This window comes from Octodon degus, unplaced genomic scaffold (genome assembly GCF_000260255.1).
Source record: "Octodon degus isolate 3935 unplaced genomic scaffold, OctDeg1.0 scaffold00014, whole genome shotgun sequence".
NCBI classification, from domain to species: Eukaryota; Metazoa; Chordata; class Mammalia; order Rodentia; family Octodontidae; genus Octodon; species Octodon degus.
The window spans coordinates 18,691,625-18,711,253 of record NW_004524590.1 but is presented as its reverse complement, the minus strand read 5'-3'; the positions used below and the strand labels follow the sequence as shown (position 1 = coordinate 18,711,253).

General features: G+C 40.8%; 1 protein-coding gene across 5 annotated transcripts in view; it reads left to right on the top strand.

Annotated features, from left to right (window-relative positions):
* Nckap5 (NCK associated protein 5) overlaps positions 1-19,629 on the top strand; it is a 959,001-nt gene that overhangs the window by 824,922 nt on the left and 114,450 nt on the right. For all 5 annotated transcript variants that reach the window (XM_023709695.1, XM_023709692.1, XM_023709697.1 and 2 more), the window contains 3 exons: positions 1,182-4,933; positions 5,646-5,823; positions 14,124-14,202. In XM_023709695.1, coding sequence (XP_023565463.1) covers positions 1,182-4,933; positions 5,646-5,823; positions 14,124-14,202 — 4,009 coding nt within the window. The remainder of the gene's footprint in view (positions 1-1,181; positions 4,934-5,645; positions 5,824-14,123; positions 14,203-19,629) is intronic.

Below are 19,629 nucleotides of genomic sequence, written 5' to 3'. Positions count from 1 at the left end.
GTCTCCCCATGGTCATGGCCTGCAGGTGCACTTAGAGGGCCAGGAAGGTGGTCGGTAGACAGCAGGTACCAGTAAATGCTGGTCACCTCTGCTCACCTTGCCATTTTCTGCTGTTGATATTGTAAAAAATACGCATGTGTAGAAGGCAGTCTTTTTCCCATCTCATTTCCAAACACTTTTCCAAAGCTAAAGCTCGTATTTAGGGAGGTATGAAGGCCAGGAATGTGATCTTTCTAAGTTCGTTGGAGAATATTTACTAGAGGGTTCTTACTGCAAGCGTCCACCTGCTGTACATAAGTATGTGTGTATGTGTATGCTTATGTACATAATAAATTCAGAAATTGTTTTCAGAGATATTTGTAAAGTCGCAAAATTTAGGTTGGCAAAGACATGATGCTATGACCAACTTCCTTTTCCAGCTTGACCCTCCTCTATCTCGCCTTTACCCTCTACGCCAACATGTGTTGTCTCCTGCTCTTTGCCTGAGTGCCCCTTAACACCCTTCCCTGACTTAGATCTTTGTCCCTTCCATTTCTTCAACCTAGAAGACCTTTTCTCAACTGACAGAAACATATCTGTCTGCTAGGTGTTAGGTAAATTTTTTAATGCCTTTGCTATATGCTTTTCAAGATTTTTCCTAACAGACCCAGGGCTGCCCCTCTGAATCTGAGCACACCCCAGTCCTCCTTTGCAGGACATACAGCTTGTGCTCCTGGAAGACAGGCTCTTTACTTTCTCCTTCTTTGCTTTGCTGTGTTATTTAACACAAAACCTGGCAGAATTGATCTTACTGCACATACAGCTTCGCCGTTTTTTTTTTTTTTTTTTTTATGAAAATACTTATCAAGCAGTAGCACAAATTAAGTCTAATGCTGGGCTTCTCCCTTTACACGTTTCAACTCTCCTTTTCTTTTCATATATATATTTAGTACAGGGTCTCATTACAGAGATTGGTCTCATAGTGATCCTCCTGTTTTCAGCCTCCCAAGTGCTGGGATTACAGGCGCGCACCACTGCACCCAGTCTCAGTCACTGTCTCAGCGCACCCCGGGGGCAGGACTGGCCCGGCACACCGGGAATCAAACCCCAGTCCCTGCGTCTGCCTAAGCAGGTGCTTTAATCTGCTGAGCTACCTGGCCTGCCCTATTCAACCGTTTCTGATATCTGCTATTCTTCCCTAGCAACCATCACAAAACTGGGATGAAAGACGAAGCATCGATTCTTCGCTCCCGAGTGGCTTTGCTAGTCCTGCAGACCAACTACCTCCGACTCGGATCAAGGAAAGCCACATTTTGGAAGGGCTGAGAAAGCTCCAGAAGCGAAAAGTGTTACTTGAACCCTCTTCCGTGATAACCAAATGGGGTTATAAAGATTGCATGAACTCGAATGAAGGGATATATTCTCCAGGAATCAAGAGCATCAGTGTCAAGGACTGTCCATCCTGCAGACCGCCGGGTGTGGAGAGCCCCTGCCAGGAGCCCCACAAGGCATTTGTTTATGACGCAGCTTCCCCTGAGGACGCCGATGCTGGCTCCTCTTCGCTAGCACTCCTGCAAGCAGTTCCAAACCTGGGCTGCAGGCTGCATGGCAGTAAGTTAACCCACAGTGTTTCTGACAGCCTCTTTTGCTGGGAGCTGAGGGGAAAACACTTTGCAGGAGGCACATCTTCTGTTTATCCCAGGGAAAGGCCTGAAAAGTTGACTCATGCCAGCCACTGCCCCTTGGAGAGGAAGCTGTGCCCACGAGTGCAGGTGCCACTGCCACAGCGGGACAGAGATCCTCACAGCCAAGGCCATGACCACACAATCCTCAACCTCCAGTTTTCAGACATGGATGAGAACGAGATCCTCGATGACCTGCACATAGAGAGTAGCGATGACAAAAGCCCTTCAGAATTGTCCTTGACAGCTGACACGGACAAGTCCACAGAGAACCTGGATGTCCTCCTGGGATTTGAGAAACCTGAACGTGAGTCTCCTGATGAAGAGGAAAAACGGGTCCCCACCCAGTTAGAAGCTAGGCCAAAGACATTTAATTTCATTAAGCAGCAAAGGGCCATAAAAAGGACTTCTTCAGAAGAATGTATCAGTGTAATATTTGATGCAGAAGACGGTGAGCCCTTTGAATTCAGCTCACATCAGACTGGAGTTGCTACTGTTACCAGAAATGAAATTCCCACTAACACAGCCCCTGATGGACCCACAGCAGAACACACTGAATTTTTACCTCAGGGAACTGCTTATTTACATCCTGGAAATGCTCCAAGAGACTGTCCATTCTTAAAGAGATCTGAAGAAGGAACTGAGAAAAACATTCCAACAGGTGGCATAGACTCCATTTCTTCATCCCCCACGGACCCATTCAGTGCTGGAACAGTAATGCAAAATGCCCCTCACCCAAAGCTGGCTAAAGCAACATCCAGTGTGTCGTGCCACAGTAACTCAAGCTCCGTGGCATCCATGAGCATCTGCCAAAAGCAAAACCTGAAAAAAATACCTGCCAGGGGCAAGTCTTCACCTCAGAAGTCAAAATTAACAGAGTCTGAAGGCTCCACACTCATCCCTTCATGTGGCCCAGTGACTCTTAAAAAATCACCAGCCTTACCTCCTGAGAAACTTGCACGGTTCATGAAGATTGAGAGAGCAGGGCCCATCGGTGATGTGCCACCAGATTCACACATTCCAACACTCCCCACTCAAACTTCTTGTGGCCCCAGAATGTCCAGCCGGAGGGACTGGGCTCAGCACCCCAAGAGTCAGATGCCAGGGCCAAGATCAAGGCCACTTATTGAGCTTTGTGACAGTGGAGAGCCCCCCACAAGGGATAAACACTGTGTGTCTGAGCCAGAGGCAGGGGTGACATCTCCTTCCCCACCGCCCCCTCCAGGCAGGTCAGTCTCCCTGCTGCTCAGACCCCATTATGACTCTCCATCACCACTTGCCTCTGCCAAGCCTGAAACCAGGCTGCCTGGCGACACAACGAGAACAGCCTGCAAATCTCCCCTGCTGAAAGGAGCCCCTGCACCCGTAGCTTCTCACCAGGCCACAACAGAAGTGCAGAAGAAGAAACCTTCCATAGCCTTGAAAAAGCCTGTTTTCCCTCACATCCTGCCTTCCTCAGAGACAGCGATCCACCCTGGGTGCTCTGTTCATGCCCCCTCCAGCTCATTTGCCCTGGTGACTCCAGGGGCTCCAAAGGTCTCTCCAAAGAGAGGTGTTCCCAAAACCTCTCCTCACCAAACGCTTGGGACCACACACATGGACACAGGGTTACGGGTGCCTAAGTCTTGTCCTTCTACCCATGAGTCACTGGAGGTACTGCCCTCAAAGAGTGCATCTCCGGGAAGAAGACAAGTGAACGACAGCATCCATGCCTCCGCCAAGCCCTTCTTCTTAGGGGCAAATGATTCACCACCATCTCAGGTCAGCAGTTCCACGTCCTCCTCCTCTTCCCCCAAAAGCCATAGCACCCAGCATGGTTGTCAAAATGCTCGTGAGAAAGGACTGAAAACTCGCCTCCCAGTGGGGCTCAAAGTTCTCATGAAGTCTCCCCAGTTGCTCAGGAAAAGTTCCACAGTGCCAGGGAAACATGAAAAGGATAGTTTAAATGAAGCCTCTAAAAGCTCTGTAGCAGCAAGCAGATCTAAGCTTGAGGACTCCGGGCATCCGGCAAAACTGGGAGCCACTGGGTGTGAACAAAACACCCCTATACCAGATTTACACACACCAGACAGATTAGCTGAAGGACTTCCCCTGGAAACAATGCTGCCAGAGTCACTGGAAAATGGCATCCCTGGGGCTGATGGAAGAGACAGGCTAGAAAACAGATCAGTGAAGAGATCCCTTTCCTCTAGCAAGCCACATCTAAAGCCAGCCCTAGGCATGAATGGCGCCAAAGCCCGAAGCCAGAGCTTCAGTGCTCACCCAGGAGACAAGCCCTCTCCACCCTCTGCAGAAGGGCCAGGCAAAATCCGAACTCAGATTATTACCAACACAGCAGAGAGAGGCAACTCTCTTACTCGGCAGAACACCTCCACAGAGGGCTCCCCAAACAACACCCGTTCTACCCTCACATCTGAGCATCTCCTCTGTGCTGGCCATACTTTTTTCAGGCAGGGCTCCGTGGGGAGCACAGGCAGCACCAGCAGCCAGCATGGGAGCCCAAGCAAGCTACCTTTGAGAATCCCCCTAAGGTCTGAAGGACTTCACAACCAGCCTGGAACAGAAGACTCCCAGGTTTACACAAGAGGAGACAGTGCTAGTGTGGCTATACCTGAGCAAGGAGGCGGTGACTGCTGCAGGTGCCCACCCACTCCAACAGACTATCTGCTAGTGCCTCAGGCCCCAGGAAGGACAGTACATCCAAGCAGTTTAGAAACAAGCAGGACTTCCAAGCTGGAAATTTCTGGAAGATATCCAGATGTCTATACAACTAAGACTAGTGCTATAAGCCCAGAAGCCCCCCTCTCACCCACAATCGAAGAAAAGGTCATGTTGTGCATTCAAGAAAATGTGGAAAAGGGCCAAGTGCAAACAAAGTCCAGCTCTGTGGAAGCAAAGCCTAAGCCAGGGCCTTCTTTTGCCAGCTGGTTTGGTTTTCGAAAGAGTAGACTTCCCGCTCTCAGTAGCAGGAAAATGGACTTCTCCAAAACCAAGGTGGAAAGGAAAGATGTGAAAGTCTTGGGGTTTGGAAACAAACAACTAAAATCAGAAAGAAAGAAAGAGAAAAGGAAGCCTGAACTGCAATGTGTGATAGAAAATGAGTTTCACAGGGGTAACAGGTTGGCAGAAAGTCCTGACAGTGGATTACAAAACAAAACTCATCTGAAACCATCACAAGATGTGTGCAGCCACATGAACTTTGAACCAAGAAACAGACCCAGCCCTGTTCCGTGTTCAACAAAAGACACCTTCATGACAGAACTTCTGAACAGGTAAGTCTCTGGCCAAAGAGATGGCAGTGTAGAGAGTTATGTGGAGGCTGCCCCTTTCCCCCTATAGAGAGTTTGCTTCCTGCACATTAAATACCAGCCAAGCATGGTTTCTATACCAGCAGAACTGCAGAGAAGCAGTCTTTTATACATTAGCTAGAATTTAAACAGTGAAATAAAAGTTAGCAATAAAATGATAATTTAGTCCATGTTACTTTGTTAACCAAACCAATGGTCTTTGAAATTAAAGAATGGTAAGTTTTATCAAGGTTGATAGAAATTCAACCTACACTAGGAATTCTGAATGTACTCACATGGCATGAAATGGAAGAAAATTACACATACGTTTTAAAGCATGCGAGTTCATTGATTATACTGAGCAAATGTATACTTAGAAACTTGCAGAAATAATAACTTTTCATGCCTATCTTAAACCAGGAATGTATTTAGTAATCACTCTCCAGTGGGTTTGATTTTATCCCTGTCCATAAGCAATCATACAAATAAAAATAAATTATGGTGCCATCAAATCTAAATTGACATACTACTGGAATGTTTGAAGATTTGATCAAGGCCAGTGAATTCCACTTACCAGTCAAAGGCTTGAAGACAAAGAGTCCCATGCAGGTTGCTTTAAACATTAAAGGATGGGGCAAAAGTGTGTGATTGAAGAAGAGCAATGTAATTTATCAGAGGAATCATTTTCTATCTGCAGAGTTGACAAGAAAGGAACTCAACAGACAGAAAGTGGATCAAATAGTGTTTCCTGCAGGAACGTGTTAAAGGCCGATTCCCAGGGCTCCTGTCTCAGTGGCAGCTCTATCAGCACTCAAGGAAGCCACAAGAAAAGCATCAAAACCAAAGTGGATATGGAAATTGCCAGAGACTCCCTGGTAAGTGCTCTACCATCCAGTTATAAAATGTTTCAATCTGAATATTCTGGCTGAGTTCTTTCTTTCTCTTGCAAATAAGATATGGCTAAGAGATTACAGGGAAAATAGCTAAAGAGAAAGATTTTTAAGAGAGAAATCTTGATGACAACTGCAAGGGAGAGCTGGCAGCTAGACCCTGAGCGGGCTTGGCCACCTCCTGGCATGCTGCTCGGATCGCTCTATTTTCAGAACAATGGTATGATCGCAGTGTGGTGCAGTTCAGAGATGTTTCTGGTGTCATCTTTAAATTATACCTTGTACTAGCAATTTATTTTTATGATTTTGATTATTACAAGCAGCAAAAAGGAACGAATGCAATTTTAGAAACAAAAGTGTTAAATGATTGGAGAAAGCATCAGTTATACTTCATCAGCTATTCTCATGATTTGATTTAAGCATTGTTTATTTTTTATCAATGTTGTATTACCATTTTATCTGGACAGTGTTAAGCCCAATGGAACTTGCTAGCTTTTTTTTAAGCTGGTTAACAGAGAGTGATATATTATCTATTTTTGCTGTCAAACCTGTTGCTCAGATTAACAGATATAGTTATGCAAGATGGGACATATAATGGAATATTACCACATGCTTTCAAGAAATCTTAAATTTTTGTTCTTGTCTCTCATTTTCTTTTATTGCCTTTTTAAAAATTACTTTAATGAGAGTATAGTAATAATTGATATGACATTAGAAATGGTACACATTTAGAAAACCAAGGTGACAGGTATTTCAAGCACGGTTTTAGTATTATACATTGCTGTCCTCAATGTAGTTGCTTAGTTCACAGATATCAACATAAAGAGTTAGTCAGGGTAAGAACTCTACCCATTAACTGCTATTTGCAAAAATCTGATGGAGATTCTTAGGACTATTGCTGTATCCAACCTACATATGTACATGTATGGTTTTGCCCCTAAATTATTTCCTAACTTTTCTCCTTTCTCTCTCTTTGTTCCTTCATCCTTATGTTCTGTTTCTATCCATTTAACTGTGCTTGTTATACCTTTTAATTTTTGTAAATTTTCAATTATGAAATCCAGGACTCAAGGAATAGACTTCCTTTAAAAATATAAATAAATACTAGGTTGGGGATATAGTTTAGCTTCAAAGCATAACACCTTGAGTTCTAGCCCCTGCACTGAAAAATGAATGTAACAAAAAGTAGATAAGTATTTTTTTTATTCCTCTAGGGTATTCTGGGTTTAGGTAATTATTTTAAAATTGTATTTACTTCCTTAAGATTCATCATACGCTTATTAATGGTGGTGTTCATTGTTCCCTTAGTAAGTATTTGAACACTTGAACCAAGAAAATTTCTCTACAGAATTTATCATACCTATGTCTTTTCCTACAGTATTAAAAGAAAATTATGAAATGAAAGTATAAGCTACCAATTTCAGAAGAAAAATTTGAAATATAAAGTAGTTAATGCTTTTTTTGGATATGGTGCAAGGAGATACTAAGTAATTATGGTTGGCATTATTGGATCTTAATTATAATTATTTATTGATACTCAGCATTATTTGGGTTATGGTTTCACAGACACAGTCTAATTGGAGAGAATTGCAGATTGAAATTGTTTTTACTCGGACAAGTCTGGAATCCAAACAGCTATCCAGTCCTTCTTTGAAACTCTTTGATATCACAGACAGACTGTGCTGATTGCAGAAGTTTCAACTTTTTCATCCCTTTTTGCTGTTGGCTTCTGCGTTATCATTTCTTTGAAAGCATAGATATTCCCTACGTTATAAAACCACAAATTATAAGCGTATCGGAGACTGCCCTTGTAGTGTCACTGAAAGGGAAGGGAGAAAAGGAATGTGGGGAAGTGTGCAATATGCCAGAAGTTCACTCCAGCTGATGGAGCACTGTGATAGCCCGGCACAGTCCTTATCAGAAGCGCTCCATTTAACTATGCGGCATTTAGTACGCTTCTGACAGCTTAAGGTGTATCTTCACTGTGCAGGAGTACCAAAAAAACAAAAAGACCCTATGTTGCCTTTAGCGATTTCATTTTTACTTTCTTACAACTTTATAATGCTAAAGTAATTTGCCATGCATTTCCTCACTACTCTGCAGTCTTTCATGGGGGTAATAATAAGGGTCCTTTCCTCTTTCTAGAATATCTGGGAGAAACACTCATTTTCTATGAAGGACAGACACCCCTAACCACCTCCCAAATACATAATCAATGAGGATATGCTAATTGTTCTAGCTAGTTACAAGAAGAAAGTAGTCATGCAAAGAAGCTTTTCCATAAAGAGAAGATCACCAGCCCAGTCAATGACCAGTTAATCATTTTACAAAAACTATAAAATGCAGTGTTTTGTGTTTTTTTTTACTTTTTTTATTAATTATTTTGAGAAACAAATAGCAATGAGACAGTTTCAAAACCAATTAGGACAGTTTCAATAATTAATACATTGCATATTGTTGTCTTCATAGTGGTTATTCATAGTACAAGATGCAGACATGATATACTGTCCAAACACTCTTAATAGAAATCTTTCTTCTCATTGAATTAAGAGAAAGTAGCTGTATATCTATCCTATTTTGCATATACAGATACAAAACAGTTCTTCATTTATACCCCCTTTTTTGTTTAGTTTTGTCAGAGATGGGTATTCCATTGAAGATGTAGTGTTTTTTGTTTCATGTCCCTAATTATCTGTGTGGATTAAGCTAAAATTATCTGTGTGGATTAAGCTAAAATTACTAATTTTAAAAAGGACATTGCTGTAGTGTCCTTGGGGACTAGTATAAGAAATGAGTGATAACCCATTTATTATGCGTTAGCAGCCTATACAGTAAGATTAGATGCAAAATAAGATACACTTTTATACTGTAGCATATTGGTGTGAATACTTGTGAACCTTTTGAAGTTCAGAATTTAAAGGAATTCTCCCCAACTAGGGCTCAAGGTAAATATGTTCTCTGCTTATTTTAAAGTGTATTGCAAAGAATTTGTATTATTGTAATAGTTGTTATGGATGCAAACAATAGCTATTTATTATACATTGTATATCATATCTTCTTTCCTAACTAAAACTATAATGCCCAGGGCTGGGAAAATAACTCAGCAGGATAAACACCTGTCTGGCAAGTACAAAGCCATGAGTTTGAAACTCAGTACAAAAAAAAACCTCCTATAATTCCCAATCCTTATGACATAACATACCAGAATTCCTTGCCCTTTATAGACTGTTTTAGTCATGAGAGTTCTATCCATTTTAATTATTTTAATGATAGTGATAATAGAAAGGTTGTGTCCATATATAGCAAATTTCTTTACGTAGCAAAACATGTTGTTCACTACTAACTGCATAGCCCCTTTCAGTATTGTTAAAATTCATTTTTAAAAGTATATAAAAGCCCCAGGAATACTGCACAGAATTAAGTCCTTCTCTTTTCAAAACCTTAATTAAAGGCTTATATACCCATTTCTGCCATCATTTATAGATCACTTAACTCTAATTTTCATGTAATTTAGACCAGGGGCCATGTTACATTGTACTTAGGATGATTTTATACAATTTTCTGAAAAGAGGGGAGTGACATCCTCTAGAAAGATTGTTTCTACATGAAGTCAGAGAGAGGTGCACTTTGCTGGCCACACATTGTGAGTTCTTCTTTCTTGTGTATTGAGATCATTTTCTGAAATGGAAAGTGTCAAAAGAAGACAGCTCCAGGCTCCTGTTTAATAGCACTGGACACAAATAAAGAATATTCACAAAATTAAAGAAATCATATACTTTCATCATGCATGGGAGAGAAATAGCCATCTTAATATGGGTATTTTAATTTAAATTATGGGTATTCTCTCCACCCAAGTGTCACATACTTGGAAAAAAATCACATCTGCTAATAAAAAATCATCAAATGTGATCCCATTAAAATGGTACTCTGGTGATGAAATAGCAGAAAATAGTACAATAATTATACAAATTGTTATCATCTTATTAGGTTGTGGAGAATGCTCTAATTCCAGCATCCCTAATTGAAAGAGTCTGTTCTGGATGCTATTCTGATGCTCACAGGAAGCACGCCTGTTTTGCCATCCTTTCGCAAGGTTTTCTAAAGGATTAACTCCTCCGGGGATTAGGCCTTCTAGTTTTTCCTCATAGAATCACTCCCTAGATCATGCAGATGGTTGTGTTCTTTTCCTTTTAGGTGAAATTGAGCATCAAAAATGTTGTTTTGAAGGGAAGCCATTGCTCTTAGGGTTGAGATAAGAAACAGGTGCAAAATTCAGAGGAACGCTGTCCCTAGATCAGGGGTTTAATTACAAACTTCTATGTAGACCTCCGTGATAGATTATTGTCTCCCTTTGCCCTGAGGTGTCTTCTGTGAGTTCATTTCTTCCCACTCTCCCTAGTTCAAGAGTTAACAGGATAGGGACGCAGTGATATTTAATGATTACTTGTTATCGGTTGCTATTTGGAGCAGTTTTTGGCCATAACCGCAAAGACACAAAAGGCATCGCTGGAGACACCCGCAACAGACCTAAACAAAAAAATATCAAGTAGTTGTTGCCTATGAGTCCCCTGCTGGTTCTTATCAAGTGGGACGTTGCTGACATGGATTCGGAACTGTTTCTGGGGTAGCAGTGCCCAAAACTGGTCTAAATTTCTACCAGCCCAGCCTTTTCTGAGCCAAAGCCTTGGCCGTCTGCGTTGATTTAACAGCCCCTCTCGCATTCTCTGTAGTTGTTTAGGGGGAGGACTTTGTCCCACTTCTGCTTGTCTTTGGAAAATTCTATTCTTTGACCTGGAAGCTCTTACCCCCCAGGAAGAGTCTGACATCCCAGCTGCTGCATGATCAGGCATAAAAATCAATTTAAATGTAATCCTCTGAAAAATATAATTAGCAAGGGAGTCCAGTGCCAAAATAAATTATGGCCCTCATTTCCATAGCCAAATCGAATTTTAAAATGTATTCACCCCTTTGCTTTGAAATCTGTATGTGCGGATAATTAGAACTTGTGACTATAGCTTTCTAGGACCATCCCCTATTTACATTTCCTTACAGGTGTTTCATCCGGGGCTTTCCAGTTCAAACTTTCACCCCACTGCTCATCTGCCCCTGAGGGGTCAGCCAGCCCAGGAGAGAAAAAAAAACACATGTACAATTTACTCTTTTTTTCTGTGTTTTTGGGGAAGGGTCTAGAGGGTGCTCAGGGTCTCACTACCAGATCGGATTCATAGTGATCTACCTGTGTACAACTTCCCAAGAGTTGAGATTACAGGTATGCACCACCATGCCGGGTCTCAATTGCTGTCTCAGCATGCCCCGGGGGCGGGGCCAGCATAGCAGGCCCAGGGCTCCAACCCCCAGGCTCCTGCGCCTGCTTGCAGGCACTTTAATCCTCTGAGCTATTTGGCCGGCCCGTCTCATTGCTATTTGTTTCTCAATAAAATTATGGGGGAAAAAAATTTACTCTTAAGTAGGTAAAGCCCTAGAAAGTTTCTGGAAGGGGCTAACAGTAGGACTGCACAATGGCTTCTGTTTTCTTTCTTAAATGTGATAAAGAAACATCATGGTAAAGTTGCACAGAAGAGTAAAACAACCGTAGAGAAGTGAAAGAGAATAACTGGACACGAATCCCTGCAGGTCCACACACATACGTGTGCATGTGCATGCCTGTGTGCACAAAAATGTTTAAAGTATTGTATTTTATTAACTCTTGAAATACTGCACCATGTGTAATTGTCAGACAGATTTCCATGCCAGTGTTGCCACTTATCATATGTGTGCCCACTTCAAGGGATCTTCCTTGACCTTAGAATTCTTGTCTGTAAAATACTGTGGCCTCATGAGACTTTCTCTAGTGTTCCATTTGACTCTAAGTGATACAGTCCCTGGGATTTTCCAACTGAAATTTAAGTAGATTGTTTTTAGTGTAACAAGTCTGGAAAAACATAAGAGCTCCTAGGAGCATCCCGAAAGGATGGCTGCAGCTGTATGGAGCACTCTAAAAAACTGAATACAACAATGAACATGGGTTAAGAATGTCCATTCTAAAACTAAAATCCTGGGGGGCCAGGGAGATGGTTCAGTAGAATAAGCACTTGCCTGGCAAGCATAAGGGCCTGAGTTCAATTCCCAGTTCCACCAAAAATAAATAAATAAATAAATAAATAAATAAATAAATAAACAAATTATCTAACATCCTGTGTGGCTTTGTGTTCATCTCTAACTTGCCTTCGCTGACTCTCTTTTCTTTAGGAGAACTATTTTTTAATATTCTGATTCTTTGCACTGAAACTTGACAGGTTTACAGAGATGGCGATTCACTAATTCTGACAGCTTACCTGAACATCTCTGCAAGTTTAAAATGGACAAATTAGCACAAACAAAAGGAAATATTGTTTTACGTTAACAGGTGGGGGAAATACGGAACAGCTTGCCATAGTGCTGAGATGAACTAAACATAAAGATGTCGTGATGTTTTCATAAATGGGGACAGAAGGCCTCTTGGTGCTTGCTAATGCAAACTGATGTGTCTGGAGGACCCCTTCCTCAGGGGGTTTTGCATAGTCTTGTTACAAGCAGATCTCTGAACCCAGTGAAGTTTGGAAGGCCTTGCTTCTTTTCACAAGGCTTTTCTTCTCTGCTATCCATGGCTGTACACTGAGAGGATTAGTTGGAAAGGATGAAGCCTTGTTTTTTCCTTTCTTTCATTTTCTTTCTTCCTGGAGTGGTGCTAACCAACAGGGAGATGCCCACAGAGCAGACAGCTAATGGGCATGAAAGTGATGAGGCCTGGCCTCTGGATCCTGAGCCCTTCACAGTCTTTCTTTGCAAGGGCTGAGGTAGCCATCTATATCCCCTCCGGTGTCTGTCATCTAGCTATCAGAACAGTACAGATTAAGCACCAAATGCATTGTACAATTGGAACCGCAGTCATGAAATGTAAATAATGGGTCTTATCCCATTAAGTGTGAAAAATAAGAAGCAAAAAGTAGAAAGCTAAGTCTAGCTCAAGGTCAGTAGGCGACTGTATGACTTTCTACATTGCAAGTCTCAAATAATTATTTCTTCCTATTCAACTCTAGCCTCTAAGCAAAACCCCTGACAGCGCCTGACAGATGTGCCTGAGCAGGACTCCCTGCCTTGCACTGCTCACAGTGCTATTACTGGCCGCCCAGCTGACCAGCCAGAACATATTTTAGAAGAGCTTTGTAGGGCCATTCCTCAAAGCACCTCACCTGTTTTAATAGTGCGTCCGAGTCCGTGCAAGCATAGTCAAGTGGAAACTGGAAAATGACCAAATTCCTCCCCGATGAACATAGATCTGAATGCCTGCTGGGTTTGAATCTCAGTTCTGCCACTTGGACGATTATTTATCTTCTCCACTGCATTGGATGTATCCCCATGTCTGAAATGGAGCAGATAGTAACACCTAGCCCATCTGCATTTACATATAAGATTATGTGATCTTACGTGTAAAGAATTTACGCTGCATGTAGATGTGTGCTGTTTTGATCTTGGTTGATATTGTTGAGGGTGACATTACCCTGCTGCTTGCTTGAAAAGTAGGGGACATGTTTTCCTGTCAGTATTGCCACTTCATGTGTGCCTACTTTAAGGGAACCTCCTGGACCTCAGAGTGCTGATCTGTGAAATACTGTCATTTCATACAATTGTCTCTAGAGTTTCATTTGAGGCTAAGTGGTCCAGTGCCTGTGGATTTTAGCTGAGATTTAAGTAGAATGTTTTTAATGTTGAAATGTCTAGAAAAAATGTCTCCCTCCTCTAGTTCACCGAGTGCACATCAGAGTTATCTTGTTTCAGGATGGAACAAGTGAAAAAAATCATTTCCTTACAGAGTTACAGTCCAGGAAAGTGTCAGGATCTAAGTATATTTCTTTATCCTTATTAAAATAACTTACGGTGGAAGTCTCAGAGTCTAGAGGAATTGTACCTTCTCAGACCTTAATTTTTTCTAACAATCCTGTGTTATTGATTCCATTAAGTTTTAAAACTCAGAATTATCTCTAAGGTCTTATGTAAAATCATATGCCTTGTAAATCTTCTCTTTTAAAACTTGGATTATATTTCTGAAAATAGTCTTATAATCAAAGCCTGTAATAAATCCAAATGGTAAAATCAGGAAAAGTAAAATGATATACACAGAGAAATGTGCACACACACATTTACACCCTACACACTTGTTACAGAACATACCATTATTTTTAGGACTGCAAAATATCTTTTTAAAAAAATGAATAAGAACTCCCAGTATTTTCTTCTTGGTACAGGGAAAAGAAGCAGAGGAAAACATACAAGAGGATGAAGAAGATACAATTGCAGATTCTGCATTTCAGAGCCATGTCGTAGGTAAAAATTCATTTCTTAAGATACCATTAAGTGTGAGGTGCTTTCCTGTGTGGACCCTTCTTTCAGACACCGTATGTTCCTGAAGGCCATGTCTTATGCCTCCATTAACCAGACTGCGCTTTTTAGCTTTGTCTCTTCAACACCCAAAACTATCATTGAAAGAGTGGGTCAAAGTGGCATGAAGAAAACATAAGGGGTGTGTGTGTCTGTGTGTCTGTGTGTCTGTGTGTCTGTGTATCTGTGTGCACACATGCACACAACCAGTAGGTAACCACGGAAGATGAGCGGTGAGGAACTATGATCCTTGTCTCAGGAGACTGAAGAGGCAATGATTTTAACATCTCCATGTGACCATTGATGCTTGTAGAATTAGTTCTCCCTTATAAAATTAGCTGGGAATGTGGATATGATGATTGTTTGTCTTTACAAAGACAAAGACAAGACACCAAGGAATGATGGAATTATTGCTCTAGTCATATCTAGATTTAGCAGATGGTGTTGAATACCACTTTCCAGGACAGGGTAGCCTTTCCAGTTTCCATCCAGTCCACGTCCATTGCTCTTGTGTTTCCCTGGAGAATCACTGGCTGCCCATGTCTGCACCCCATGGCTCTTAGTGCCATGTTGGTACACTTTTGGCCCACTTTCCAGCGTCTGCCACAGTCTTCTACAAACTATAATTTACAGTTTATCTTGGAGAGTTGTTATGCCACAGCTTAATGAGACAGGCAAACCACTATTATTCCATTCATTTGTAATTGGGAATACAAAAATCTTAACAAACAGCTCAATGAGTATAGTCTGAATAAGATTATTATTCCAAGAAGGCATCCTTTATTATAGTTGTCAAAGTGAAATGCTTAAATTGGTATCAGTGCTGTGTAGTTAGCTACCATGCAAGTTAAATATTGTTTAAGAACCTTCAAACATGTTGATACATGAAGCCCTGCTGATTCATCATTTTCCCATAATGAGGTGTTCTTGGGTCTATAATATAAAGGAAGAAATTTTGTTCAAGAGAAGTACACTAATCTAAATATTTTAATAGCCTAACAGTTCTTCAGGTCTGTGTTGTTTGATATGCTAGCCATTAATCACATGGGGCTATTTCAACTTAAATTGATTAAAGCAATATAATATTAAAATTTTAGTTTCCCTAATTGCTGTAGGAATATTTTGAGTTTCTGTTGGCCACATACACTATATGTTCTACATGAACCTTCATTACCTTTTTTTGAACAGTGCTGCTTTAGATTACCATATTATAAGTAAATTTGGATTATGCTTGTGGCAAAGATTGGGTTGACTTTTAGATCAGTGTAGAACTGACCTACTCAAAGTCAAAGGAACTACACAAATAAGATGCACTGGACCAGTGTGGTGACACATACCAGTAATCCCAGCTCTTAGGAGACTGAGGCAAGAGGATTGTGACAAATGTGAAGCCCACTTGAGCTACATAGTGACTTCAAGAACAACCTGAACCAATAGGGAAACAGTGTGTCAAAAAAAATGCACTGGACATAAATAAACAGAAACCTGACAAGATATGAATATTATATAACTAATAAAATTTTGCAATCATCTTGCATTATTCATTCTCTGTCTTTGTTACATTTCCTCATTGCTGGAATAAAATACCCAACACTTAGAATTAAGGAAGGAAATGTTTATTTAGCTCACAGTTAGTGGAGGTTTCAGTCCATACTCGGCTGGCTCCAAGGCAGAGTGGTACATGGCAGAGGTTAGATATTCATAGCAGCAGAAAACAGCAAAAAGCAAAGGGGGAGCTGCTGCTAACAAACCTCTCTCCCCTCATTACATTTATATGTAGATTATCTAACCCAGGGCAGATGTAGCATTAACACCCATAATCCCAGCATTAGATCAAGAATTAATCTCAAACTCTAGAAGCCACTCTAGGAGTGCATAAGGCTTTAGGGGGACAACTAGACACACCATAACAGTCTCAAATGAAACAGAGATGTTCAGTGCTCAGTAATGATGTCAGAAGTGTTGCCTCCTTTTATCTGTCTACTTAGCCATCACTACCATGTTGGTTTTTGTCCTACGCTTATTGCCATTAGTTATGAGTTGACTGCTGCCACTCTAGGCATCTCATTGCCATGTGAGACAAAAAGAATTAAAGCTTGGCAGAGTCACCCCTGCAGGTTCCACCTTACCTGGAATTGGTGAGGAATGGATCCCTGTCATGGTCCCTGAAAAATAGGCTAGGTATGTTGCTCTCTGACCTCTCTTGCATGAAGTAGCAGACGGAAGAGAGCTCAGCATAGCTGCTGGGCTGGCCAGTCAGAATGGTGGCCTTTTTGAAATTCCTCCATTTAAGACTACATGCAGCTAATCAAAGTCAGGTGCTTATTTACCTTTATTTCACAAGAATGTCTGGGAACATGCATTTGTGTCCAAGTAATCCCATGTTCTGCAGTTTGTCCAAGTAAAGTGTTACCACTTGTGCTCGCGATACTGTATAACCATAATATAATATTTTTAATAACTAAAGCTGAGCAACTTGGAGTATATTCTTCCCACCAATATTAGCTGATGTTGTTGACAGAGAAGAACAAAGAAGAAAATTGTGACTCTCAGTGTTTAGATTTCTGCGTGTAATCATCTGCAATTAATCAAAATGTTATAAGTTGATTACACTATATTGTAATTAAACCTGTTCTAAAGTGAAATTCAAGACTTAAGAATCAAGTAGAATACTACCATTAGAATTACGTCTTTAAGGTTTTCCTAGTATCATACTTCTATGTTAATAATCAATAAGTGAATGAGTAGACTAGCATAATGGTTGTATTAATGTAAATGATCATCATTGCCACATTTCTGATTTTTCTTTCCTGATATTTAATGATAATAGATTCACCCTATATGTTATATTATCTACTACGGTTACATCATTTGTAGGAATTCAAATACCATTGTCTGGTATTGAAAACCTTAGCCAATGATAAGAATAAAAAAGAATTCCCTAACAGAGACAGCGGACTTGAAAATTTTTATAAATAGGAGAAAATGTCTTCTAAGAAATTTTAAAAAGAAGCCAAAAAGAACTCAATGGTATCTACAAAATGTACCTTTCATAGAAGCCTGTTATTTTCTCTTGTATAAAGGAGTTACAAAGAATAATCTGTCTTACAGTCCAGTGAACAAATACCCTGGTGCCCCATGGTGCATAAGAGCTGTTGACTCTTCCTCCGTTGGTGAGGTGAATCCTAATCTTTGCTGCAGGATCTAGAAGAGTTCCTGCTACCAGAGTATACACAGTGTGACAAAGGACATGCTCTAGCTCCCATGATTCAGCTTTCCTTGGATAGCTCTGTGATATCATTTTGGAGCTCTCCTCCCTTCCCCAGAAACTGATGCTGTTGTAAAGAAAGCCCACTAGCCCATCTCCTGTCCTGCTTCCATTCCTTTCCAGCCAAGGTCAGCAGCTAATACAGAAAAAAGGTTTTGAGTGACTTAGCATAACAAATGAGTCCATTACAGACTTTAGCTGACTAATAACTGATGACACTATAGTAATGCATTAAACAAATACATGTTCAGGTCTCCTACATACATTGTAACAAGGAAACAGGTAAAGTTTTACCTCCAGTTGAGAGGAATCCTTAGGAGCTGTAAGTTTCAGGCACTCAGGTGCTTGTTTGAGCAAACTGTACAGTGAAAATAAAGGGCGGGATCAAGCCTGCCTTGGATAATGAACTGCACAAGAAACAGCACTAGAGGAAAAAGGATTAATTTTTGTGTAGCCCTAGTGCTGCCTTAAAGCTAAAGCTATGTTGAGCCAAATCAAGGCAATTTGGGATACCATGGACAAAGGCTATCCTCTCCAAGAACATGAGGCTTTAGTGGTGTTAAATTTCTACCCGCAGCTGATCTGTACTAAGGGAACACAAACAGATTTCTTTATCATTTAAGAAAGGCAAAGGAAAAGAAATTCAGAGAGTTGTTGGGAAATATGCAGTTCATTTCAATGACATGCTTAATTTCTACTTTGGATAGTTTGAACTTTCATTACTCTCTACTTGGACAACTAACCTTGAATAACTTTTTGAGGAAATGTATTTAACTTTGATTACTTTGCCACCACTATGTTGATAAATAAATAGTTAGTTGGTTATCAACAAAGTATGGAATACAACCTAATCTAGAGTTTTCCCTCCTCTAAATTTAAAACAATAGGACAGCAAGGCTTCTAGTACCGTATCTGCCAATCAATTAAAAGTCCTTGACCATTATGTATCTTATTTCAAGAATATTACTAATTTTCCACACTGAGAAAAATTTGAAGAAAGTGGATAAATTTAATGTAGAGCCAATGGCATTTCTATGTAAGATACAAATTAAATCATAGCCCAGAAAGTTGCCTAGCCTCTTCAAAGCTTTTTGAGTGAAGAATTATTTGAGTTGTATATCACCACTTAAATACTCCCATGACATATTTCAGCCTAATTGTGAGTTAAGCGAACCACTGAAGATAAACAAAATGTAGGTGGGAAGTGCCGGTGTGCTCAATACAACTTAAAGTCTGAAAGACTACCTATGTACTGAAAACTACTTAGATAGTAGTGCCTGAGTATCAAAATATAATGGTGCATTTCTTTTATGATTCGGATCCCCAGTTAATATTTCCCAGGATGATTTCTCTTTTGCATTTTTCTAAACATAGAAAATGACACCTACAACTACTATGCAATAGTTTGGGTAAAGGCACTTCCACCGTGCCCCACATTACCCATTCGTAACTAGCTACCTATGACAAACCATCACCATGCACTGAGTATCCACTATGCACCAAGCCTCACATTCTTTCTCCTTTCACATTCTTTTTTTTTGTATTTGGTACAGGGTCTCATTACACAGCTCAGACTCATAGTGATCCTAGTGATCCTCCTGTTTTCAGCCTCCCCAGGGCTGGAATTACAGGCATGCGACACTACACCCTGACTCAGTCGCTGGCTTAGTGAACCTGGGGTGGGGCTAGCACATGGTGCCAGGGATCAAACCCTGCTCCCTGCACTTGTCTAAGCAGGCACTTAGTCTTCTGAGCTATCTTGCCAGCCCTGGATTCATACTGTTTTGGTGCCAATTCTTTTAGTTAGTCACCTGCCCACCTGCTGCTGTGTTTTCCTCTTCCTATCAGAGGCCATCACCATGTATGGCTTTCATGGCTATGTCTGTATGTCTGTGACTACCCTCCTCTGTTTTTTCACTACATAGAGAGTTATAGATGTACAGTATTTAAAGTGTGGTTAAAAGTATAGTTCCTCACCAGAAATTATACTTTGCTCAATAGACTATATTGAACATTTCACCAAGCCACTTTGTGTATCAACTACTGGGGATACTAATATAATTAAGACCTAGTATATTCCAGTCTAGTAGGAGGACAAAGAATCA